Consider the following 27,479-nt stretch of genomic DNA (forward strand, 5'->3'; position numbering starts at 1 on the left):
TATTATCTACCTTATTTCAAAATCCTATTTATTTGAAAGCCATCAGAATACGTACAGAAACTTCAGAGTAGAAAGAGGTTGTGGAGATCCTCTAGCATTTCCCCACCTAATGCAGGAATCCCCTATGATACCCCAGGCAGATGGACAGCCTCTGCTTTAACAGGCATTCCAGCTCTTCTGTAAATTATTCAGATACGCAGCTGAAATCTACTCCCTCTAAGTTTCTATGGGGTTATGTCGTCTGGAATAACACAGAACAAATATATCTCAAATATATTCTCTTGAACATGATAGCCCTTCAAAAAGGCAAAAATAGCCTCTTTCCTCATAAAGTTACAAACATCTTATTTTCCTCTTCAATCATCAAACTTCACTAAATAATAAACTGGAATTGTGCCATCTTTTCCTCACCTCTCCTTCCTTATTTCTCTGTGAACTGAATTTTAGCTTTACTGTTTTTAATAAGTGTTCTCCTTGATTTCATAAATATATATATTCCCAATCCTAAGGCCTTTGCTCATTTACCATTATTCTTTATCTTTCTTTAAGTACTCTTTATTTTGACTGTTGACCTTTACCTGAGCACTGTACTCCAGAAAACAGCAACAATTAGGAAAGTCCCTTAGCCTTTTGCTTTCTTAAATCTCCCACATCGTTTTGTACTCCAGGAAATGGTTAACCTTGAAGAACACTCTTCTCCATACGACTTGCCTCAGCTCTTTCTCAGGACTCCTGTAAGACTCAAGGATGACCCCCTTCTTTACCTGTAACAAGTGCAAATATAGACCTTTCCCCTTTTGCCTGAACCTGATGACAAAAATAGATACAGATACTCTAACTTTCCATTCTTTGTCTCATGGATGTTTAGCTGAGATTAGAATTGCTTTTTCCTTTGAAATGAGCTACACACAGAGAGAAACAAATCCTGTTTAGTTGACTGGACTTCCCCTGATCGCAAAACAACACAAAATCACCTCACCTATAACTTGTCTACTCCTTCCTATAAAAGTCTAATGGAAAACCACCCTGCCAAGACATGATCTTGAGACCTGGAGTCTCTTGCAAAAGATTAAGTAAAATCATCTCCTTAACTGTTGGTGCATTTTGGCTTTGACACCTTCTTAAAATATTCCTTTTTCTTAACTTCAATGAGCACTATATTCTGGATTTATTTCTGCTGTTTTCTAGATTTTCTTTTGCCATTCTGGGTCTAGTTTTTTTCTTTCTGTCCCCTAACATGACCGCAATCCAAGATTCAAGTCTACATTATCCTTGTAGACTCTGTACCAGAAAACTCATTCCCTCTAATGACTTCAATCCTGACCTCTATCCAGGTAACCACCTGATTTATATTACCACTGTCTTATCATTAATCCTTAAACATCACTGTAAGCATATTACTTTCTTTATCATGAAATCTTAACTCCTTATCTCATACCCATCAAATTCTAAATTCTACTTCCGAATATTTATGTACAATCTTGACTCCACTCCTGGCTCCAATCCTGTATCTTTATTTGAGACATCACCTGACTATTATCACTACAAATGTAACCAGATTGGCCTTAACATTCTCTCAGTGGTCCAAATTTAAAACCCTCTCTCCCAAATGCACCTATATCTGTTGATTCTTCTTTGTCAGAGGCACATCTCTCTAACTGAGGCCAAGAAATGGAAAGAAAAGATTTAAAAATAAGAACTGCACTAATACAATTGATGTTAAATATATCAGACTCAAAGAGAATTGAGTCTAGCAATACTGCTACAATTTGGGCATGGAACCAGTAATAGCCAATGGGAGGAAGGACAGGTGTGGGGTGGGGAATGTCTGAGGTTTATGATTATGGGAAATAGTAAAATAGAAGGTCAACAGCAGAAGTAGTCAACATACATTGGAGGTTGGTAGAACACAGCAACTAAAAAAGTCCAATGTAAATCAACCATGGACATTTGGGGAAATCTATCAGCCAACAATAGAGCCTCCTAATTACAGGTCCAAGAACAAGATTACCATCTCCAAGAGAATGGATGAGAATAAGGCTAGGCCTTAGTCTTGGAGAAACCAGAATCTAAAAGAGATAAGATAGGAATATAGGTAATGTAAACCAAGCAGAAGTCTAGTTAATGGAACTGTTCCCAAGTAAGAAACCAATTATTGGTGTGTACCATTTGACTTGGTGTTGAGCCAATTGTGTGTAGGGCTCTTTAAATGATCCTACCCCAGGAATAACAATGATACTGATTCCAAAGCCAGGTAAAGAACTCACCTGAAAGAGATGGTGAGTGGTGAGTGATCTTACAGAGGGGCCGAGAGGATATATAACAGTACACCAAACTGGCATTTCAGGGGGTGGCAGAGAAGATACTAATATCAGAACAAGTAGAGTCATATCTTAACATGTCATTCTGTTCCCAAGGTGGACTTCTTCCAAACTTCTTCTCTGTTGTGGATAGTGGTAGCTAAAATAGTCACCTAAAGCCGACAGATCATAACATGAAAGGGAGAGGAGATGGTTGCTCCCCCAACAAATTATCTGACACCCTTGAGTCTGAAACAGGGAACATAACTTTCTTTGGGATTTAAGGAAAAGTGTACTAAATTTAAACATTTTGTCATAGTCTTACTGTCATTTGACTGGGTCATGTTTGATGTCTGCCGTCAGTCTGATCTACATGTCCTTGTCATCACTGCTAATTCAGGTAATAAATTTCTCAATGAGTAGTAAAGATAATTATAAACTCACCTGTGCCCTGAGGCATCCTGTGTAATTATTGAGATCAAAAATGGGAAAATATTAGAGATAGAAAAAATAGAGTTAATTTTGTCTTCTGTGTTAGGTTTTCATGAGATTTCAGAGGGAGAATTAGTGAATTCAGGAAGGTGTAGCAATAAATTTGGGGTAAAGATGGTATAGAAAATATTTAGATGTGGAAGAAAATGAGAAAAAGACCTTTTCACTGAAGTTAACTTCAGTGTACATAATAATACAGAGAGAAATTCTATGGAGCATCAACCACTTATAGCCAAGACTGAAAGGAACACATATAGAGTTGAGCAAAGGTGGGCTTATTTACATGTTACAGCTAGGAAGACTCTATGCCATGGAGAATCATGAGGTGTCTCACAAGAAGGGATTAGAAAGGGCTTTATTTGGGCAGGTGTTAGGTGATTTGGAGGTGGTTTTAGGGAAAAAGAACTTTGCTCTGGATTGGAATGCTGTCACAAAACAGGAGTAATTTTATTTTTAGGCATCTCAATAAATATCATCTAGGAAGAGGCAGGAATAAAGTAAGCATCATTATTCATATTGGCCAGGCTGAGGAAATATTCAGACATTTTATGGTTTGGACAATGTGCATATTTAGTCTGCGTTCAGACATGATTACTATGGTGGTCTTGTTTTGTCCTGATCCATCACACAAAGTGCCCTTGTCTGATGCTGGTGTTCTGCAAAATTGTTTATATTAACAGGAGAACACTAAGGCTAACTTGTGAGCTCCAGGACAGCTCCTGGCTGTCGGAGGCTGCTTTTCTCTTTCTTGAGACAAATAAGGAACAGTTAAACTTGACTTTTCCAGATCTGAGGTGTCATTTAAGGCCCTTTCTTATACTTGCCTGTATCCCATTGCATAGTTTCCCATCTAGTAATACTACAGGCATGTAATTCCCCTGAGCATCATAGAAAGAGAAATTACATTGATTGCCCAGACACAGTGAAAAAAATTTTACCTCAACCCAGTGCCATCAGCTCAAGCTCTATCCTGAAAATGCTTTTACTGGCTCTTAAAGATGCATATGACTCCCAATGGACTAGTGGCACTGTTTCCTAATTTAAAATATTTTAATTAAATAAAATCCTTCTTAAAGGAGAAAGAACAAACCAGATCAGAGTCTGTCACCTCGGTTGTCTTCTCACTGCACTGATATGACAAGACAGTAAGTTGGGGGTTTTCACCCTCTCTCTCATCCCCTCCTTCCTTTAATGGCCTGTCAAAAGGAAACTCCATCCAGTGTTGGCATTAATGCCTGCTGTAAATAAAAAGGAAATGGGAGGAAAGAGGAGGAGGGAAGAGAGGGGGTGTTTGATAGAAACTAGATTTGCAGCTCAATTGCAAGGCATCTCTCAGAGTGTCTAGACACCAGCTGCCTGGTTACCATGGAAACCCACTAACTTTGGCTGATGGGCTGAGTAGTAACGACTCTCAGGAGATCTGGGTGGGCGCATAGTGGTACGGGAAGAGGAAGGAAGGTTGGGAGTGATGGCACAGAGGGTATTAGAGCAATATGGGAGAGAACAAGTAAAAACAAAATTCTCTTTGTGAGAGAGTGGCATTAACCCTGTTACTGTTTCTCACATGCACATCACACATGTGGTGACAAGGTACAAATCTGTCTTACTCAGCAGGTGTCAGGATGCAGCATGCTGAAGATGAATAGCGGAGGTAGAATGATTGTATTCTCATCCACCTCCTGCCAATGCCAAAGTACTTCCTCAGTAAACCAAATCTTTCCACAGTAGACAGACACAATCAACAATTGTCCACCTAAGATCAGGAGCAGGGATTTCCAATCCATGAGAATGGCTGCCACTTTTACAAGGACTCAGCAGTAAAGATGAAACGCAGGCTTTTATGCCTAAGGTGTCCTGCCTTCCTGCTCCTCCCATTTTCTCTTGTCATAGGTAAGGGTTGGGCAGCTGTTCCAATAATGGAGGATGGTGGTGGGAATGTTGAGGCTATGAGCAAGACATGAAGGATTACCAGTTCAGGGCCAAGTCATTATGTGTACAAACATATTTTGTTCTCTTACTTACAAACAGATTCCTATTATCAGGGGTTCTGGTCCGTAGATTTTAAAGTTTTATAGTTGCTTGCTGTCACCCTGGTCCCTTCCCACTTTCCTTTGGGATTGGGATTTTTCAGGTAGCACAGACACTCCCACATCCTCACCTCTCTCGTCACCTAATTATGTGTTCATTTCCTCCCTCTACCCACACTTTTCCACTCCACTTTCTAAATTCCACCACATACAAACATAGCCCCAAAGACATAAGAAGCAGTCTTTTCTCACCAAAGATTGTCTACAGCTATACGAACTAAATTTGTTTGTCTCACAGTCTTCTGCCTTTATTCTTACCAACTACAGTTAGAATCTAAAAGAAGACCGTTTTACTGGAGTAATCTGAGTCAGAAAACTATTTTCTAATTGTGCAAAGCTAATGGATGATATGGGACTTAATCCTCGGACTCTGATCATGACCATCAGAACTGATTTTATACACACACACACACACACACACACACACACACACACATACACACACATATTCTGTGAATTTTTATGCAGTGGTTCCTTTGAAGAAATGCTCCAGTATGGAAAAACCCTCCAATCACATTGAATTATAATCAATATGTAAGCAAATTTAGCATACTAAAAAAGGGTTACTAATAGGTAAATGCTGAGTTAACTATAATTTATATGTGGAAAATTTTAATCTGCCAGAGAGTCTTTGTTAGACATTAAAGTTTCTATGATTTTGATTTGATGATTCAACATAAAAGAAAGGCAGCTCACTGCTAAGCAAAAGTGTGTTTTGCCATCTATTTCCAGTCTGGGCAGAATTCCCAGTGGTTTTGAATTTGCTAAAATGGTTCTCTGCTTTTAGAGATATATCCTTTGCACTGAAAGATAAAACAATTTCCTCCCTGTGGCCTGGGCTCCGTGTAGGGAGGGCTTGTGAAGCAGTGAGGATACAACAAGGAGCTGGTGCCCTGATGCCACAGACACAACCTAGTTATAGTTGCTGTCCAGCGACCACCATCTTCCAGTCATTAGGAGGATGGCATTACATGTAAGAACTCTATGAGTCACCAAAGAATGTACAGGGACAAAGGAAGGTGAGGAAACATGTGCTTAGGTGGTGGAGAGGAAGTTCCTTCAGAACTGCCTAATACATGTGCTTGGTATCTTCACTCATCGAAAGAATTGATATTTATTGAGCATTTACTGCTTGTTCTAGTTGCTGAGAATACCATAATGTAGGAAATAATAATAAAACCCAAAATACCCTGTCTTCATGAAGCTTATATTATTATTATAAATAAATAAATGTAATGTATAATATATTAGACGGCAGTAAGCGCTATGAAAATAACAAAATTGACTGGGTGTGGTGGCTCACGACTGTAATCCCAGCACTTTGGGAGGCTGAGGTGGGTGGATCACTTGAGGTCGGGAGTTCGAGACCATCGTGACAAATATGGTGGAACCCCGTCTCCACTAAAAATACAAAAATTAGCTGGGTGTGGTGGGTGCCTGTAGTCCCAGCTACTCAGGAGGCTGAGGCAGGAGAATCACTTGAACCCAGGAGGTGGAGGTTGCAGTGAGCTGAGATTGCACCACTACACTCTAGCCTGGGCAACAAGGGTGAGACTTTGTCTAAAAAAAAAAAAAAAACGAAAACCAACCAACAAACAAAAAAAATCCTGAAAATAACATTGGGAAAGAGAAGGGCAAATGCTGGGATAAGGGTGGGGTGACAATATTAAACAAAGAGAAAGTTGCTTTGAGAAGGTGATATCTGAACAGATAGCTGAAGATGGTTAGAGGGTGAACTCTACAAATTTCTAGAGTAGGGAGGTTTTGAGGCAGAGGGAACAGTAAGTTGCAAATTCCCTAGACATGAGCATACCTGTTTGTTGGGGTGGGGGTGGGGGGCAGCAAGGAAATCAGTATTGCTAGAAAAGACCAAAAAATGGAGAGTAACAGGAGAGGAAATCCAAGTGCTGACCTGGACACGGAGCTTTGAGGCCACTTTAAGGACTTGACTTTTACTGAAGTGAGATGGGTGCTAGAAAAAGTGAGATGTGCTGAGATTCTGGATATACATTGAAGGTGGAGTCAATAAGACTTGCTCATAGATTTAATGTTGTCAAGGGAAAATTAAGGAATAATTTTAAGACATATGGCCTAAGTATCAGGAAATGATGGACTTGTCATTTCCTGAGATGGGAAAGACTGGAGAAGGAGTAAGTTCAGAGAAAAAAGACAGAAGTTTGGTTTTCAAGGATTCAGTTTGAGGTATCGATTAGATATACAAGTTGAGATTTAGAGTAAGCAGTTGTCTCAAGTGGGGAGAGAGGTCTGGGCTATAGATGGGAGACTGGGGCTTATCACATAGTAGACAGTATTTAAACCCATGGGCTCGGGGAGATCACCAAAGACATAAATGTAAATGAAAAAAAAGAGAATGTAGAAGAGAGAAGAGGAGAGGACATCCAAGAACTAAGCTGTGGGGTAACTCAACATTTAGAAATCAGGGAAATAAAAAAGGAAGGAAATCAGGAAACTGAACGGGATTAGCCAGTGGGTTGGCAAAAATAATCAGAATAGGTAAAATCCTGGAAAAGCAGTCATGAAAGTGTTTCAAAGAGTGGAAAGTGATCAACTATGTGATGCTGTTATTAGGTCAAAGATGAGGCCTTAGAATTGGCCATTAGGTTTTGGCAATGTGGAGGTCATATGTGAGTTTGGCTAAAGTTGTTTCACTGGATGGGGAGTGGGGGAAGTGGGTAGGAGGTAGATGTGATTGTTGTGGATTAAAAGCAGAATAGGAAGAAACAAATTGGAGGGAGTATAGACAACTCCGGTTGAGAACACGGACTCAGGAGCTAGACTGCCTGAGTTTGAATGTGTTTCCCAAATGTGATACCTCAGGCATGTTATGTGTTCTCTGTACGTTGAGTTCTCCATCTATAAACTGGGGTGTACTTACCTCATAGGGTTGCTGTGTATGGATGACACACGTAAAATGCTTAGATTATATGCTCGCTAAGTATTAAATAAAGCAATCCATATTGTCACTTCTCTTAATTCTTAAAAAGTTGGGGGTCCTTGGAAACAAGTTCTATTTTCACTTCTGGAGACTAAAATAATAAAAAACGTTATTTGAGAAACTGTGATGAAACTTCTGGAAATGTTGGTCTATTTTAACAGTGCTTTATGACAGACTTGCATTGAACCACCTCAAGGGTGTGTCACATTCCATTTTCCAGTTAGTCTAAGGTTCCAGTTTTACAAAGCATAGTCTAAGGATCCAGAGTATTTAATGCATTGAAGGTTTTTCAAGCACTAATATTCTTTAACTCTGAAAGATCCTAAAATTTTTCTTTTCTGATCACATTGAACTTCTGTGGTAGTTTATGTAAAGCACTTTGAAATCTACAATATTCAAAAGTGTTAAGGCACTGATATTTCCATGCTATAAAAACAGTTCAACTGGCATTTTGTCAAACAGAAGTCTTTATCAACGAACACTTCTGCACTACAATAAAAATTCACGTTTGTATAATGATCCTGAAGCATTTTATGTCTGTGATTACTATACTTCTAATGTTGTGTATGTTTTATTATATCCCAGATCTTTCCCATTGGAAATCCAATCATGACATGGATAGCAATTATTAATCAAAATATTTGATAAACCAGAATGTTTCATTCCCCAGTTAACATCGGATAGCACAAAATTTACTGTAAATGTGCTGTTCCTTTTCTATGTTGAGGATACCCATGTTGAATAATAAAAAATAATTACATAAAGGGAGCAGAAATGAGACTCTGATATACTCACTAGCCCCGTGGCCTAAGATAAGTCATTTAAGTTCTCTTGCTTCTGTTTCCTCATTTGTAAAAAAGGAGCAGTGATACCCCTCATCACAGGATCATTGTGAAGCTTAAACAAGAAACTCCATGTGGAGCTTTTAGCAGAAAGCCTGGCACGAGATAAGTAAATGTTATCTGTATTTTGATCATCGTCGGTATTATTGTTGCTATTGTGATTATTCTATGGTGAGGGCCTAATAAGTGAAGCCAAACCAAAGACTGAGTAATTCAAAGCTATCAAATATGCATTAGGTTGGCTTCACATTTTAATTAAGGCTTGAGTTAATATTAGAAATATAGAGTCACCATTGTCTTTGTGAGGAAGCCCCGATTAATTATAGAAGCTCAATAAACATACAGGGTGTGTGATATATTCATATGGATTTATTCCAGATAGATGGCTTTGGGGTGGAGCTGGAAAAACAAGCTTTGCTTCGATTTCTAAGCTGCCTGTAACAGCAGCCGCAGCCACTCAGGGCTTCAAGAGACGCTCTCACAGCCTCCTGAATGACTGCTCCCCCCGCCCCCCTGCAAGTGACAGGGGGACAAATGGCTGCTGTCTCACCACACATCTCCTCTTCCCATCTCCTCCACCCTCCGCCAGCCCACCGGGCACGTGCCAACAATGAGCTGCCTGCCTCACTGGGATGCTCAGCTCCATTAATAAGCCCTGGAAGGCTGATAATTGGGGATTCGTGGAGCCTGCAGTCTTTCAATAAGCCAGGTTGTTATGGAAACCAAAGGCAGACCTTCATGTCCATATTATTGATCCTAAACAAAATAAAATAAAATAAAAGTGAGGAGTTGGAAAGGATCGTCTCAATCCATCCTCTCCCCTGCCCCGCCCCAGCCCCCACCATTTTATTTTAGAAGTTCACTACCAATTTGCACACATGAGAATTCACAACTCTTCTCTCGTTTGGTTTCCTTCTTAGCACTCCCCAACCCCTTTCTTAATAACAACTGAATGTTTTTTCACCTCTAGCAGAAAAATCAGCTGAGCAGGGTACCAAAGGCACACCAGAATAGACACTCTAAATCGAATTTAACACCATAGCATTAATGCTGTTTATTTGAGCCAAGAAAATCAGCAATGAATATCAATGTGCTTTCCTCACCATTAAAATAATAATAATAATAATTCAACAGGATTTTTTAAATGGCCCCAGATTCTCCCGTGGCTCCTACTATGTATTGCTCTGTAGCAAGACGGCCAAGCCACCACCCGAGATGAGTCCCTGCGTGTGTTGAAAGCAGGGCCCAGCTCTCAAACCGCGGGAGGAAAGGAGGTGGCATTTTCTTGGACTACTTTTAAAAATTAGCTGACAACCTTCTTACAATAAAAGCCCAATTACTCCTTTTGGTTAATAAATTCAGGCATGATGCAAAGAAGACACCTGACAGGGAGGCCTGGAGAGAACACTAAATGAATCCAGCCTGGAGGCTGCGGTGGACCCAGAATCTCCACCTCGGTCTCTACGTTGAAAAGACGAGGACACCATTGTTTCCTGATGAGCTTCCCATTTCATCCCAGCAGAGGGCACCAGTGTAATTCTGTTCCCAGCTGTGGAGGCTGAGTGGAAGGCAGGCGCGTCAGGCGTCACTCTCCGGAAAGAAATGACCTCAGGCAAACTGCATAGCAGTGCAACAGGAACAACTATTGTGATTGGGTCCTATTTTGAAGTTAATCCTACATCAATTTTGATTTTTTGGTCCTTCATATATGACCAAAAACTCAGTCTAGAAGTAGATAAAGTCATTTTAACAAATAAGCTGAAATAATATTAATAGTCTTTGAACTGAATTCATTAAGGGTGCACTGTGCTTTGTGTACGCTTCATAGAGACATCAGGGTCATTCTGGGAGCAAAAACAATATGGTGAAGTAAAAACTTTAACCACCTTCTATTTGCTGTTGGACCAAGACTGAAAACTTCTGACCACTTCAAGGTCCAACATGCCCTACCTTCTCCTCACTGGCACAAACTACTACCGCTGGTATCCTCACCAATGCTTCATCATAATGCTCACTTCTTTTCTTCAGACCCTACCCACTATCGTAGCCTCTGAGTTCCTTTGCCACAACTACAGACTGCAGTTTGCAAGCACTCACAAACTTACTTTGTTCTGTACTGGTCCGGAGTCTTTTTTGTTTGTTTTCTTTTAAGAGCCTTACTTTTCTCCCCATCCAGACTGTAACTTTCATGACAACAGATATTCACTTTTATAATCTACATCCCTCACAATGCCTGTGTGGAATTTATACGTATTAATAAGTACAAATTAATTGAATGACAGTAGAATACAGTCCTTGAGACATCTGGGTTTATTTATCTCCTCTATTCTGATGTTAACCCATTGTGGGACTATGGCCAGATCATGCAACTGAATCCCAGAACATGCTTCATTGTTCATTAGAACACAGGCACACACAACTTCTCCTGGAGGTTGTTCGAGCATAGTGGATCATATTTTTGTGCAGTGGTCCCAGTAAAGTATCTGACGAAAGACAAGGTCATTTCGCCAAGAATATCATCCATATGCACACACAGTATAATATTTTGCAAATAATCTTAGGAGATTAAAGAACCCTCCTGAAGCCCATCCAGTTCCCAGGCTTAGGCAATTTTTAAGTTTCCTTTTAGGTCTAAGACTGTAGGATTGAAATCCAAGGTGTGACAAGTTATAGCTGGTATCTACCTGGAAAGAGTGTGTTAGCTATTTCCCTTAAGGTATCCCAACGTTTTCTATTGAATCCCTAGATTGCAGTTTCTGAGGGACCAATTACATGAAGCCCAAATTAAACCCAACATCACTACCTGGTGGCCTTGGCTGACTTCCAGGCTCAATCATTACTGATAAGGTAAGAACTTGGTAATGTTGCTGAGCTACAAGGTAGGCCAAATAGAATAGTCTCTGACTCCCAGAGGAGACTGCAAATCATTATGTGTCTCTCTTGCTGGCCATAAATCATGTCCTATTTGCACATTAATTTCCTTCATAAAACCAAGTGTAGTACCAAAGAAAAAAAAGTTTCCCAATAACTTCAGCTGAAAGGAACAGGAACAATGGTGACTTTCTATTAGGCACTTACTATGTGTTCAATAAAATACCATAATAGACACTTTTTATGCATGATCTATTTAATACTGACAACCACCAAGTTCAGCAATGAAGATATGACACAATGACAAAGCTGATGTTGAGTTAATGGCATAGAGCTGGTTAGGGACTGGACCTTTGATTCAAACATAGATAGGTCTGATTCCAAGACATCTCTGATATTTTTCCTGCACTGCAGGCCTCCAAGCAAGAGACTTGGCTAAATTCATGGTTGTTGCAATTTTGTCTATTGTTACAGTATCCATTGGATAATACATTTGTCTTTTGTATTACTTTGAATACAAAATAATACTTTGAAGTACTTTACTTTGGGTCACGAAGAAACCATTGTTCTCTTTATTTGCTGGATAAAATACTTCCTTCCACTATTCTACCTGTAGGAAGATGACAGATTATCCATGCTTTTACCATCTTCAATTTTAAGATTTGCCCAGAGGATCTTCATATGGGCAGAGGAGAGTATGAAGATGAGAAATGATTATTTCAGATTATCAGAAAAAAACTAAGGCAAAATGATATTAATTGAGGACCTACTCTATACCTGATTCTTTAAATATGTTACCTCATTAAATCCTCACCACAACTGTTTAAGGGTAACATTTTAATCTCCATCTTATAGATGAAGACATTGAAGGTTATACAAATAATTAAAACCATGCAGTGAGGAAGCTGGGGTTGAACTCAGAACTGTCCAGTTCCAAGACTGTTTCTCTATGAGGTGTTCAAAGTTAAAAATGTTTCTGAAACATGCCTTGTAATCTGAAACTTCGCATCGAAATAGGCCTACATTTAAAATCGTGACATTTTCTTTTCCTCTCTGGAAGCAAGCAGAGACAACATCTCCTGGTTTGTTGAGGCAGCGCTGGCTAGGGACTGAAGCTGCAGAAGGGCTCAGACAATGATGGGCAGGGGGTGGAGGGGGTCTCTCCTAGGGGAGCTGTGCCCCATCTGCCACTTAGATCTGCTCAAAGACAGAAAATCCATTTGCCAAGGAACCCTTTAGGGCCTGCTGTTTGTGAAGCCAAGAACAGAGAGCGCTAGTGCTGGAAGATCCTGTAAAACCATCTTCTTTTACCAGCAAGGAAGGTAAATTGGCCTTGGCCATGGCCAGAGAGCTTGTCAGAAACAGAGCTACAAGAAAACCATGGCCACCTCTTGGTACTCAGCTCAATCAGTGCCTTCCCCTGCTGTTCAGCGCCCCTCTAGTCCTGTTTCTTCCACGCCTCTTGCTTTCTCGCCTATTACCCCTTCTTTCTCTTTTCTACCCTCTATTCTTTCTCCACTTTCCCCTTGCTTATTCTTTCTGCCTCCCCTGATCGATTTCTGGTCCCCTTCTGCTTTTTTTCCTCCCATTTTTTTTCTCCATTTTCTATCCCATTATTCTTCCCTCTTATTCTCCCTTTTCTCTATAGGAAATGAAGAATTTCTATCCACATCCCCACCTTTTTCCTCCTAAGGGCCCATCTTCCTTTTTCACATTCTGACCAATTTTCCTTCTGAATCAAATACGCTCATTCAAACTCAGAGTGTCTGGGTGCCTGGGAAATATTTAGAAATGGGTCATGGAAAAGAAGTTGCTGATGTATAAAATTCCAAAGAACTGGGCTGCAAGTAATAAAAATGGACACTTGCCTGAAAAACTCTTAGCTTTTCTTGTGGGACTTCAAATTTTAAAAATTAAATGGTTCTTTCCTTTTCAAGCTGTTTATGAAAAGAAATCTCTCCATAGGTGCAATCCATATTATTGGCCAGTCAGTGGATGTCTATTGAGAGCCTTCTATGTGCTGTGCTCTATTCTGAGCACTGGGGCTACCATGCAGCCTTCAAGAAATGAAAAGTCTATTGAGAGGGAGAGAAACTGAGGACAACACAGATAAACACAGTCATCTTAGGCACTAAGAATGCCATGGAGAAAATAAATTGGGTAATGTGATATAACTGTTGGCACTGGTAGGGGTAGTGCTGTTCTGACCAAATGATCAGGGAAGTCTTCTCTGAGTAAGGGACATTCAAATGGAGACCTGAATGCCAAGAGGCAAGGGCTAAGAGATAACCATGGGAAGCTCAAGGGAGAAAGCAAGTGCAAAGGCCCTGGGACAGGAGTAAGCTGTATGCACTCAAGAGACCTTAAGAAAGCTATTAGGGCTAGAGAATGGGGAAGAAGGGCAGAGTAGAAGGACATCTGATCAGAAAGCTAACACATGAGATCACATGAGGCCTCCTAGGCTGTAGAAATAAGTTAGATTGTATTCAGGTTGCAAAAAGCAGGCAAGCATTGGGAGGTTTTATGTGGGGCTTTGATATGGACAGGTATAAATTCATAGCTTTGTATGAGTGGTTTTTCAAGTAGTCCCCTCAAACCCTAAGCCTACAGTGAGCATGGCATCATGGGACCTATCCCTTTTACCCAGTTGAGTTGTGTCACTTGTGATGTTAATCGCTGAAGAGGCATTGAGGATGTCAGTCCGTGGAGTTAAATAAGAATTGGCCCCATTGCCCATGCATGTTTCCCTTTGGGGCACTTGCTTCAACAGAGGCACCAACAGCTATCGTCTACCAGGGCTAAGGAGTGGGAGAAAGAAAGGCAACAGATTTTTTAGAATTTTTGAGACTGATTTTGGCCTTTAACCTTCTAGAAATTTTATTTTTGTGGGTATTTCAAAATTGTATAGATAGAATTTTTTAAGCTGTATCCCATCAGAAGGAATGCATTATTTATACAATTATGTTGCACACTGGAGTAGAACTAAAAAGTATTACTGCATTATTAGCCTATTTTTTAAGTTAAAGACCCAGTACCCATGGATATAATAATTTTAATAATTTGGGGCCAGGTGCAGTGGCTTATGCCTATAATCCCAGCACTTTGGGAGGCCGAGGAGGGTGGATCACTTGAGGCCAGGAGTTTGAGACCTGGTGAAACCAACATGGCGAAACCCCGTCTCTACCAAAAATCCAAAAAATTAGCCAGGCATGGTGGCACATTCCTGTAATCCCAGCTACTCGGAAGGCTGAGGCAGGAGAATCGGTTGAACCCGGGAGGCGGAGGTTGCGGTGAGCCAAGATTGCGCCACTGCACTCCAGTCTGGGTGACAGAGTGAGACTCCATCTCAAAAATAAATAAATAAATAATAAAATAATTTGGTTAGTAACCCTGGGTGAGTCATTCAAATTCCACTTGTTTATGATTTATACTACAAGTCAAATTTTAGAATTTGAGCAGTATCTGTTTATAAAATAAACAATTCAAGCTAAATACAGAGTGGGTGCCTGCCTGAAAAGATGAGTTTTGAATTATGTTGAGTTTTAATCTTGCCAAGATTGAAGACCTCTTGAATTTGGCCTTAAGCTTAAAACAGTGATTTTTAACTATTATTAGTTAGAATGTCAAATCAAAGTTTAACCAAGATCAAGAAATAGTTTGGTAGAGGTGTAGGGGCTTGTGAGATAGGACCCCAATCCTTGTTAACCTGGCCTCTGCAAAACAACCCAAATTCCCAGAAACTACTGCTGAGATGCTGCTCCATGGAACTCCAGGCTCCAGCAACACAGCTCAAAGTTCACTGATTGAGGATTCTAGAAAATAAATTTTCTTTGGGACTACTATCTGTAAAATATCATTTAGAGAACAAATTCTGCATGGTTTTAATACCAATGGAACTAAAATTAAATGGAACAGTGCTTAGTTACCTAAAACCATGGTTAGAAGTTACCTAAGACCAGTCCTATCTGCAACTAAAAAATAGGACTGTAATATGAATCAATTTTCTGTTGACCTTATAAGTAATACACGGAATCTACTATATCATCAATATGGGTGCAGTTATCCATACTCATTGTAAAGATCAGCTTACAGTACAGTAAATGAGATCGACTGGCACTGACTATTTTGTTTCTGTCCACATGTAGACAATAAGTAGCTGAGAAATTTCTTAAATGTGCATTTTTCAAACTGTACTTCAGGGCTCAGAAATGATCCACTTAGAGGGTAGGGACAGATGCAAAAAAAAAAAAAAAAATAGGGATTTCTGGGCATTTTCAGTCATCTCCACTTTCCCCTATCATTCTCAACCAAAGCAGCTCTCCTTTGGGGTTTAGTGTATATATTTTAAACTCATTTGAGCAAAGAGTGCCTAGGCTAACAATTTTGAAAATGTCTGCCTTCAGCAGTTACTCACTCATCTGATTCTACCTCTGTGAAGGCATTGTTTCACAATGTTCCTCCTAGCACTAAAAGCATCTTTCTCACTAAACATTAGTATGAGGGAAGGAAATAGTCAATTCTTCCTCTGCATTAAATGTGAAATGGTTGTAAATCAATCTGAACCCTGAAATCATCTCTGAGAAACCAGCTGAGAAGAACTATTGCCTCCATCAACATGTCTATTTTTAAATTTTCCTTCTTTTCTCATGAAAGAACATAATAATTTTCAAACTATGTTAATCATGAGAAAGAGGTTGTAAGAAAATTCTAAAATTTAATATTTTGGGTTCCAAGATTTGAGAATTTTATATCTGATGATTACTTTTAACTCATGTTTAAAGTTCCTAAGTATCCATTTTATTATAACCTCAAAAATGTAATAAATTATGCACTTTCCTTTAAAAAAGATAAAAAGCCTTTCAATGCATTAAAAAGATACAGCTCAGATCAAATTTTGAGGACAATGTATGAATTCCTTCAGTAGCAATTGTTTTTCTAATTGAATATAAAAATACCAATTCTAAACTTTACTTTTTTTCCTTAACCTTTAACAAATGTACAATGCTCAACAGAAAAGACTGAATGTTGAAAATACTTCTCATGTGATCACATATGTATGTACATAACTATGTGGTTTTACAAATGGATATTTATATGCTTTTATACTGATACATTATTTGGAAGTTGATAATTACTATTCCTAGTATTTTAGAATTATCAAAATAAAATTAATCAAATTGCTAAAATATAATTATTTGGGGTATGCTGGAGCTGACTAACATTGGCTGCTGAGAGCAAGATACTAGCACCTCTTGCTAACTGCTTATTTGGAAATAACACATTGGTAGCCTGAAATCAGCTAGGATGGGAGTATTTATACCATAGAAATTGGCAAAAACTACAAATCAAAGCTTTTAGAGTTTTCTTTTATTTTTTGGAGAGCCAGTTTACCAGCACGCTGCTGCAGATATCTGATAAAATCATAATGAATGGTTTACACCTTGATGGCAAGAAAAATAAAACTAACATATCTTCCCATAGGGGCCAGGTTCTCTTATGAATCTATTATAATTAAACCACAGTATCAAAAGAAGAGGAAGGAGGAAATCAAAAATCTTCCACCACTAGTTTTCCTTCTAAAAGGATTTGATTACACCAATGGGGAGAATGCTGAAACCACATTACTGAACTCTGTGCTTTCTTAGCCCTTTAAACTGGAATAGAATTTCACAAAGTGGGGCACTTTCTGTCTTTTTACCAGATACATGAGGGTGACTTTAAGTTGCAGTTTTTGTGTGGGGAAGAATCCTTTCAGCCTCCCATGGCAATATCCCTCATGGTCTGTAATCTGAATAGCCCACAGGCTGTACACAAATTACGTTTGCACTAAGGAGTGGGAAAGCCTGTTTACTGGTCTGTGTCCCAGCACTGTTGGTTTGGGAACACATTAACAATTCACCCTATAGTGGAGCAACAGCAGGTTCAGTAGACTCTTACACACCTTGCAAAGATTACTTAATTGTGTCAGATGAGGAAAAGAAGCCAAGGAACCTGGCAGATCATTTCTTCCCTGGGTGTTCCTGTCACACACTGGCAAGGGCCACCCACAGGTCATTCATGTGGCTGGAGTGAAATTAATCACCTGCTTTCAGTAGGAAGCAGCCTTGACTTCCTCTAGTTCTCAATATGTTTCTGAATATAATGCAAAATGCTCACACTGGTCTATGAAGCCCTAAATGGTTTGAATTCTGGCAACCTCAGGGATGACATGGGCCTGAGTAACAATGGAACTTTCCAGTGAGCTTCTGTATTCATTTTCCTGGGTCAGTTTAGGATTTTCTCTACGGCATAATATTATTCATTCAAATTATTGTCATAATGCAATAATAAACAACAGGAAATGCAATAATAAACAACACAGACATGAAGCTACTTTTTCCACTGAAGGTTAAAAAGCTGCTGCAAAATTATGACCTGAATCAATTTATTTATATGTGTGTGTTAATTTGAATGAAAGGTGGTTTCTGAAGTTTTTAAATAAACGATATCCCTTTTCATTGGATGTATCCTTTAAGATTCAGCTGAGGCAACCTCTACACCAAGAACTCTTCCTGGATAACGTTCCCCTAATTAGCCAAACCAGGGTTTTAATTTTTAGGCACTATAAATTTCATCTTAGATAACTTTAGTCCCAACTCCTAGCTCTCCCCAACCCACTGTAGGTTCACAAACATACCCTGATTACATGACCAGCCGAGAAAGGACCATTACTCTTCCCACACACCCTCAGAGAGACGAGGGGTGTTCCTGGAGCCATTCTCTACTTCTTTTGGGCCTGAAGGGTGACGAAAATGTGGAACTTACCATTCTTCCAGATTTTCCCTACAGTCTAATTTCTTGGGCAGCCCTTTCCCTACACATTGAATGTGAGTGTATACATAAGTGCCTGGAAATTGGCAGAAGGGTATACTACAGGCATGGATACAGTGCTTAAACATACCTAAATTATATTCTTCACTTTGTCACACACCATAGAAGAGAACATTTTTTCCAAGGCTACAGAAATGTTCATCTCCACTTTATCTGAGAGACACACACATTCATCATGCCCCAGTAAGGAGGGATCATTTTAGGTAAATGGCTTCTTGTTTCTATTCTAAATTCCAAAAGATTCTACTAACTCATACTGGAAAAACAAAATAAAACAGGGTAGCCTTCAAAAGTTATTTCACGTGTATGTGCCACCAGGATAGAACATTTATGTTGAGTATGATTTACAAAGAAAGGCAAAAAACCTTCCTAGAATACTTTCTTCCCCTGAAGATATGTTAAGAACTACAATTTCCCTTCCAAGTAGAGGGGTGTGAGATGATCAACCTGAAATATTTTAATTCTCATAATCCTCTAATTTGTGATTTGGAGATTACAAATTAGTGTGAGGATTGCTGAGTAATCACATCTAACTTGTATATCTTCCATACTACCTTTTCTCAGGACATTTGATAGCCCAATTCACACACTTAGGCCTGTTAGCCAATTTCACTAATCGTCAAAGATCCAACTACTGTGAATGTAGAGTTAAAAAAAAAAAAAAAAAGAAGAATTGGAAGAGGCTTGTATTAGCTTGTCTATATAATACTTTATGTTTTAATGACAGTCTACTGACGAAATTTTAAAAAGCTTATCAGATGTCTATCAGATGTATCCATTGCTCTACATAAGCATCCAAGGTTTTATTAAACCTTGAAGCTGTTTAATTACTTTAATGAAATAAAAGCATATAGAAATACACTGATATTGAATTAAGTGTAAGACAGAAGTGAAACTGCTGATAGCAAATGATGGCTGTCTATAGGCTATAGCCACTGTAGCTATTACAGCTAGAGTTTTCCATCCAGAGACAGGGTTAGGAGGATTATAAATCAGGAGTCCAGTCATATCAGAAAACATCATTTTCAACTCTTTATATTCAATCTCAAGTGTAAGATGGGGTTACAAACCTCTACTGAGATATTCTTGCTGTCTTCTGGGTCTCTAGTCTAATAACAAACTTTCTTAGAATTGACTCTTCCTAGATTCTTTGCCCCTCTATCTAAACCTCTCTACTATCAACCCCATCCCTTAAGCCCATTATCTAATAGTTAAGAAAATAAAGGACTATGGAAAAGTGAGGATGGGTGGCTAAGAAGCCCTATATCCCCCACTTCAGAGATGCCTCCCTGGTCTACCATTGCAAGATTGTCGTGTGTGTGTGTGTGTGTGTGTGTGTGTGCACATGTATGCAGAGAAAAATGAACAATATTTTATGAATGTGTATTAATATCTGAATAATAGTCTATATTTTAAGAAATATTAATTTTTAGTTCCAAATATAGTTTCACAACTTTAAAACTGGGGGAGGAACATGTCTTTCTGTTTTTCAGCTTCTTTTATGAGGTGATAGTAACAATTTAATATAAGCTATGAAAGAATGAAGGAATGGCCTCAATAATTTGAGTTCTGTGACTCTGTAACACATTCCTTCATCTTGTCTTTTTTCTACTTACTCTTTTTAACTAAAGAGTTAATGAAAGGGCCAGGCGCAGTGGCTCACACCTGTAATCCCAGCGAGGCCTAGGCAGGCAGATCACCTGAGGTCAGGAGTTAGAGACCAGCCTGGCCAATATGGCGAAATCCCATCTCTACTAAAAATACAAAAATTAGCCGGGCATGGTGGCGGGCACCTGTAATCCCAGCTACTAGGGAGGCTGAGACCGGAGAATCACTAGAACCCAGGAGACAGAGGTTACAGTGAGCCAAGATCGTGCCACTGTACTCCAGCCTAGGCAACAGAGCGAGACTCTGTCTCAAAAAAAAAAAAAAAAAAAAAAAAAAAAAGTTAATGATTGCTCTCTAATTTGTCTCTTCTATTAAATTCTTTAATATTTTAGTTATAAAGGTACCAGATCCTTTGGAAATGCTCTTGCAAAGGGGGGTAGACCTAAACAAGAATATAAAAATGATACTAATTCTGATAAGCTAAACTTAGGGTAGCAATTGCCTACAATAAATAAAATGACTTTCATCTGATTAAGATATTAAAATTTCAATTTTTAATTTTCAGATCCTCCTGGAATAACTGATGTATTTGATGGAGTCAGTAATATACCTGTTAGGAACAATCAATTTCAACTGATCTTTATAGGTCTCTCAGGTCTAATAAAACAGTCCTTGGAGTGTTTTTTGAAATAAGAATCTAAGACTCAGAACTAGTTTAATATCCCCAATAATTCTGGGGTGATAGGGCTGTGAGGGAATTATGATCAGGAATTTTGGTAGTTACTAGATACCCATCTGTAAATGCTATCCCTAATAATTCCCAGACAAGAGTCTGGAGTATCCAATTATCCAAAGAAGAGAGATGTTCTTATATTATAACACATTGCTGGGGTCCTTAGACATTTCTCTTCTCTTTGTTTCTTCCAGAATATCACTTGGATAAGTGTCAGCATTCAGCATGTGACCTCTCAGACTCTCAGGGTTAGGCTTCTAGTTCAACATTGCTAGCTGTCAACAATGATTAAGTGCCATAGTCTCTCTAAAGCTAAGATTTCTCCTTGTAAAAAGGAAAGGGAAAATTACACTATTACGTTACTACCACAGAGTGGTTATGATGATTAAATGGAACAATCCCCACATAGCACTCAGCACAGTACCTGGCAGTTAATAAATGCTCATTAAGTGCCACCTATTATTAGACTTTTATATTTTAACTCTTGAAAGAAAACCTTAAAAACCAACTATCGTAGTCCCTTTTCCTGAGGATGACACAAATGAGGTCCAGAGAAGCAATAACTCTCCTAAAATCTCTCATCTTGTTGGTAGAAATATTGAGACTAGAACCCTGGTCTCTTTATTTCAGTTCAAAGATCTTTTACCCTTATTATATTACAGGGCAGGTAGGACAGAGAATGTCCTAGTAAGGTCCTTGTTGGTATTTCCCAATAGCATCAGATCATCACAACAGCTAAGAAAAAAAGAAAATGAAGAAACTGAGATAAAGCATAACACCTTAATAGAAAGAACTGTAGGGCTACAGTGAAGGTGAGGATTTAGAGTTCTATCAGTTTGACCCTTGTTTTGTCACTGGCTGTATGTGTGGCCAGAATACCCACTTACTTTGTCCCTATTCTTGGAATGTAAAAATAGAAAGAAAAATGTTATCAAATGACATTGGGCTGTTGTCAAGAAAAGCCAATAAAAATGATTACTCTAGCAATATGAAAGTGCTCCATGAAAGCTTAATAATCAACAGTATTTAAGAGGTATACCACTGAGTATCTGACAGGGTGCCATGTTTTATAAACAGCATTTATGGACTTCCACAACCAAAATTTTCATTCTTTGTGAGCTGTGTATAAATTCAGGAAGTGGTTGAAACCACATTTCAAATCAAAACTGCTCATGAAGCACCCTGCCAAATAAGTGTAAATATCCTTGGAAAGTCTCACATCTAACACACAGCTTGGTAGAAGTGGACCTATCTTTTGGAAAGCTGAAAAATAGATGGTTACCTTGGACCTTAGGGAAACTATTGTTCTGGGAAACATAAATAATTTTTAATCCAGAAATATGAGCTGGGTATCTCATTTTCTTACAAATAATTATCATTCTAGAAATTATAAATTTTGCTTCCATTTTCTTCGTTAATCATTTGAGTATCAGGACACACATTCTATAAAACATTTTTATAGTAAGTAGTAGACTGCATCTTGGCCCCTGAAGCACTGCTTCATTCATATTTTGTCCAAAGTGCATTGGTAGAGAGAATACCCCATACCAACTGCAGAATTTAATTGAGATTATAAATATGATTGTTTTCAATGTCATTCCCTGAATTTCACACTACCCCCACTATCAAGTAAGAATTCATTAAGGTCAAAAGACTATATCTTGTTTTTGTTTTGTTTTGGTTTTTCTGAGACAGGGTCTCACTCTGTCACCCAGGTTGGAGTGCAGTGGCACACAGTCATGGCTCACTGCAGCCTTGATCTCCTGGGCTCTGGTGATCTTCCTGCCTTAGCCTCCAGAGTAGCTTGGACTACACCACCACACTCTGCTAATTTTTTCTATCATCTGTAGAGATGGGGTCTCCTTCTGTTGCCCAGGCTGGTCTCAAACTCCTGGACTCAAGTCCTCCTGCCTCGGTCTCCCAAAGTGCTAGGATTACAGGCATGAGCCACTGCATGAGGCCAAAGGATCATATCTTACTCATCTTGGTGACCCGAATACCTAGCACAGAAGAAAGTTAACATAAAGAGAAGGGAAAAAGAAAGGAAGAATAGAATAAAAGGAGAGAGAATGGGAAGGAAGGAGGGAGGAAGGAAGGATAAAAAAGAGGAGGAAGAGAGGTAGGGAGACACTAAGCTAATTTTTCTATTCAGGGAATGGCAAAAGGAAATTCCTCCCTCTTTTCTTGATCATTACTGATGGCATCAATTTGCAAGATGTACTGAGACCATGAAAATACAATGCAGCCAAGATCAACATGCAGAACATATGAAGTCACTCAGAACTCCACTTCCAACTAGCATCAGTCAAGGACCCTGTGGCAGTCACCCAATCAATATCACTGATTGATAGCCTTCTAGATAGGTTACCTTGGTAGTACCACATCACTGAATATGACCACAGTAGAGTCCTCTGTTGGGGAAAATCAATAGGCTACCATGGAGAAGAGGAGACATAACAGAGAATTCCTTCACTGAGAGCCAGTGAGCACAGTGGCACTGCTCGGCAGGAGACCCCAAGGACATAATCATTAAAGGGGGCTTGAAAGTTCTCTACTCATGGCTGAATGGGGCAGTGTCCCACAGATGTTTTAAATCCTCCTCTCCCTCTAAAGGAATCATTATCAGAGGTGCACTGAAATGTTTTGGTTCAAGGCACATAAAGAGCCGGGCAGGCAGAGTGGCAAAGTAGGGCGAGGGGGACATACTTGGAGAATTTAAAACAATGACAATAATCAACCAACCTCAAAGATCAAAATACAAATGACATCCTCCCATAACAAACAGGTTGGTAGTAAGTAGTAAAAGAAGTAAAATAAATAACATTTATAATTCCTGCAACGTTTCCATAGGTATTAAAGTAATAATCATATCTGATCTAAAATTTTTAAGCCTGATACTGACAGAAATTATTTTCTTGGATTCTCTCTTTGTACCTATTTTGCCCCTTACCCTATTGCACCCTCTTAGACTGTCCATCCATGCCCCTCCAGGCAGCTGTAGAATCCTAAAGTAACCCATGGTAGCCACACATTTCCAAACAGTACAGCCCAGTGGAAAATGCTGCTACTTTAACCCAGGTTAAAATGAAATACAGTGGAAGAAAGAGGAAATGCAGTACAGGGCACCTGGGAATTTGGACCTGATATGATGTGATAGATATCCTTGTCATCTCTACCTTCTGTGATCCCATGAGATTCATCACAGCGGGGTAATTTGTGCTTGTCACATAGAGCAGGCAAGGCTAATAGATACCTCAATCCAGAAAGAAACGACAGGCAGCATTTCTGAATCTAACCAAGAGGACAATACCTACCCAACTCTAAGAAATAATGTAAATTGCCCTTTGTGATTACCTTCAAGTTGAACTTCACCTATTTTTTCAATCACCTTTGAATGCACATGATAAAGTCTGATTAATTAAGATATTTTTCAGTCAGAAACTGTAACATTTAGGGCAGAGAAGAGTGCTGTTTGCTTTCACTGGCCAGACACATTTTTAATCAAATAAATGAACAGAATAAGCAAATATGCAAGAGAAATATATAAATGAGTGAACAAATTATTATCTAGAATTTAAATTTCATCAATTTATATTCACTATTTGACATTTGTTGACAACTTACTACATAAAATATTTCATTAATTCATTTGGAGTTATCATAACCTGAAAAATAATAAAACTTAATTTCTTTTAAAATATATATTAGACTTCTTACTGATTCAAGAAATCCTTCTATCAACCCAAATCATAAGCATATACCTAAAATAACATCATGTCTCTGTTTCTCACAACTTTAGAAATCCCAGTTAAAAAATATGGTCTGTGCCATGTCAGATCTGTTCTGTATTTAAAAGCATGATTAATTTCTAAGATTTATGAAAATGACACATTACGTAACTTGTCTATATGCAAAGTGATTTCCAGACATTATATCTGAGGCTCAAAGCTTAAATCTAAAGAAAAGTAGTTAAGTTTTGCTTTGCTGAGTAAATTAAAACTCACACCCCACTTTTTATCACATGCCTTACCTTTTCCAGGGAAAAATTCCCATCTTCTAAACCTCAATGTCTGGCCCCTGGGACAGTTGTGTGGTTAGAATAAAGATTCAAAATGAAAAGAAGCATATGATTTATCCAGAGCTGGAATATGCTAATAACAATGTTAATTAATATTATCTGGCATCTTATTCACAGAAATTTAGGGATAAGATGAAAGAAGTGTAGACCTAAAATATCTAGAATACCACCTACCATATTGTAGTATCTGATTTTGGAGAAATGTATATCAAAGTAAATGTCCAATCATTACTTTCTCAATCTGATGGTCAGATATCAAAACATTTCTCAGACCATTCCCATGGAATAGTTTTTCTCCCAAGGAGCACACTGTGGCTCAGTCCGTATTTGGACTGTTGGATGACAAACATCATTGGTTAAACCGAGGCGCTTCCAAAGGAGTAAACCCAATCTTTTAAATGGACATAGAAGAAACTTTATCTTTGAGGATCTTTGGGGCTGGAAAGTATTTATGGGTCATATTAGACTAGAGAAAGATAATGGAAACTGTTGGCCTCCTTTACCCACTGTGGATGTGTTGGAGATGAGGGAAGGATCTAGTCTCCAGGGACAAAGCTCTGTTGAATTTATCTTGCTCTGGGAATATTCTATTCCAATTCTGCACAATTGAGCAGTAATAGTGAAAACACTCCAACTTTCAAGTTACAGTTCCAAACTGAAGAGAATCCAGTACCTTTTTGTAATCATAGGAACCCTCAATTATTTATGCATATTGTAGAAAGTTGTGTCTTCAATAATAAAATGATTATTTATGTTTGACTTCACAACATATTCTGTATTTGGGGTTTTTCTTTTGTTTTTGGCAACATCGACAGACTTATTTTCCCAATTATGTTTGACCCCAATTAATGTTACAATTAACATTCTCTCAGCATACCCACATATACACACACTACTCACCAACTGATGGAGAGAATGCCCAGAAACATAATGTGAGATAGGGAAGGGTGGTCTGAGATTATACATTTGCTGCCAGCAATTCACACACTAGATAATCTGGATCAAGAAGAGGATGGCTGTATTTATACCAGGCACTTTCCAGAGCCAAATAATCACATTAGCTAATTCCCATCCATATAATATATGTAGCCTCAGTAATTACTTATTAAACTAAGTCTATCAGCACACAGAATACTTTTTTAAAGCAGATTTATCTAGTTTGACTGCATATGTCTATCCAATTAAGATAATTGCCAGATCTTTCTAGTACTGGCTGCTACATAGACCTGCCTGCGTCCTCTCTCAGGCATGGAGATATTTGGGAATGTAACCTTAGCTCTTAGTCCTGCCACTTTGGGAAATTAAGCACAGCTTCCCTTGATTTCTGGAAAACACCTTCTAGACTTTTTCCTCTCCCTTGATGACCCAGGTGGCCTGGCCTTCCAAATAGCAACTCCCCTCCCCATCCACCCATTGCATCTGACCCTCGCGGTTGCTCACCTATGTTCTCTTCGGCTTGGCTGCTCTCCCCAGTCTCCGTTGGAGGCTGGGCTGTTGCCTTGGCAGCAGCATCCTCTGCAGCAGGGGTGGTGGCAGCAGCAGCAGTGACAGCAGCAGGCACATCGGCTTGTTTAGGCTCCTCCTTGGCTGGGGCATCTTCGGCCTTGGAGGACGGCGAGTTATCAGTGGAAGCTTTAGTGGCACTTTCTGTCTCAGCTGAGCCGGCCTTCTCCTCTGAGGATGCAGGAGCCTGAGGGGCTGCCTGCTCTGTGGCAGCATCACCCTCTCCCTTCTTCTCCTCGGAAGGAGTTTCTCCTGCTTTGCCGGGTTCATCAGGCTTGGAGCCAGTGGCTGGGGCTGCTTCGGTAGCAGTGGTGCCTTCTCCCTTCTTCTCCACCCCATCGGCAACAGGGGCTTCATCCTTCTTATTGGCTTCAGCCTCAGCAGCTTGAGCATCATCCTTCTTCTCTCCTTTGAGCTTTTTCCTCGTTATGTGTCCACGGAAGCTAGCCTGAATTTTGGTCGCGGCCTTATGAGCTTTATCTTCTGGTTTGATACCATCTTGTTCAATCTTTTGGTCCTCATCATTTTTTTCAACCTTTGTGGAGAAAAGAGGGGAAAAAAAGGAGAGGGCTCCAGTGATGTTCTTCTCCTTTAAATCTCAGCATTCAACAAATATTTATTAAGTGATTTATTTTGTGCCAGGCACTGTTTGTGGAGTTAAGAATTCAACAGTACTCTGGAAGTTCAAGTCAAGCCTCATCTTTTCCCCACAGTATTGTATGGGAAAAGTAATGTCCTTTGGACCTTCCAGAATCACTGGCAACTTTTTTTTTTTTTTTTTTTGAGATAGAGTCTCAGTCTGTCACCCAGGCTGGAGTGCAATGGCATGATCTTGGCTCACCATAACCTCCGCCTCCCAGGTTCAAGCAATTATCCTGCCTCGACCTCCCAAATAGCTGGGATTACAGGAATGTGCCACCACACCCAACTAAGTTTTGTATTTTGTAGAGACAGGGTTTCACCATGTTGGCCAAGCTGGTCTCAAACTCCTGACCTCAGGTGATCCACCCACCGCTGCCTCCCAAAGTGCTAGAATTACAGGTGTGAGCCACTGCATCCGGCCACTGGCATTATTGTCTATGTATTTCCTTTCCCCAGCTCAATGTTGCTCCACGTCAAACTTAAACCAGCCTTTTTTT

General features: G+C 39.3%; 1 protein-coding gene across 1 annotated transcript in view; it reads right to left on the minus strand.

Moving 5' to 3' along the window:
• Positions 1–27,479, minus strand: part of GAP43 (growth associated protein 43) — a 97,688-nt gene that overhangs the window by 18,133 nt on the left and 52,076 nt on the right. Inside the window, exon 2 of the mRNA XM_001107824.5 lies at positions 26,278–26,875. Within this exon, the coding sequence (XP_001107824.1) occupies positions 26,278–26,875 (598 nt within the window). The remainder of the gene's footprint in view (positions 1–26,277; positions 26,876–27,479) is intronic.

The sequence above is a fragment of the Macaca mulatta genome, chromosome 2 (assembly GCF_049350105.2).
Source record: "Macaca mulatta isolate MMU2019108-1 chromosome 2, T2T-MMU8v2.0, whole genome shotgun sequence".
In the NCBI taxonomy this organism is placed as follows: domain Eukaryota; kingdom Metazoa; phylum Chordata; class Mammalia; order Primates; family Cercopithecidae; genus Macaca; species Macaca mulatta.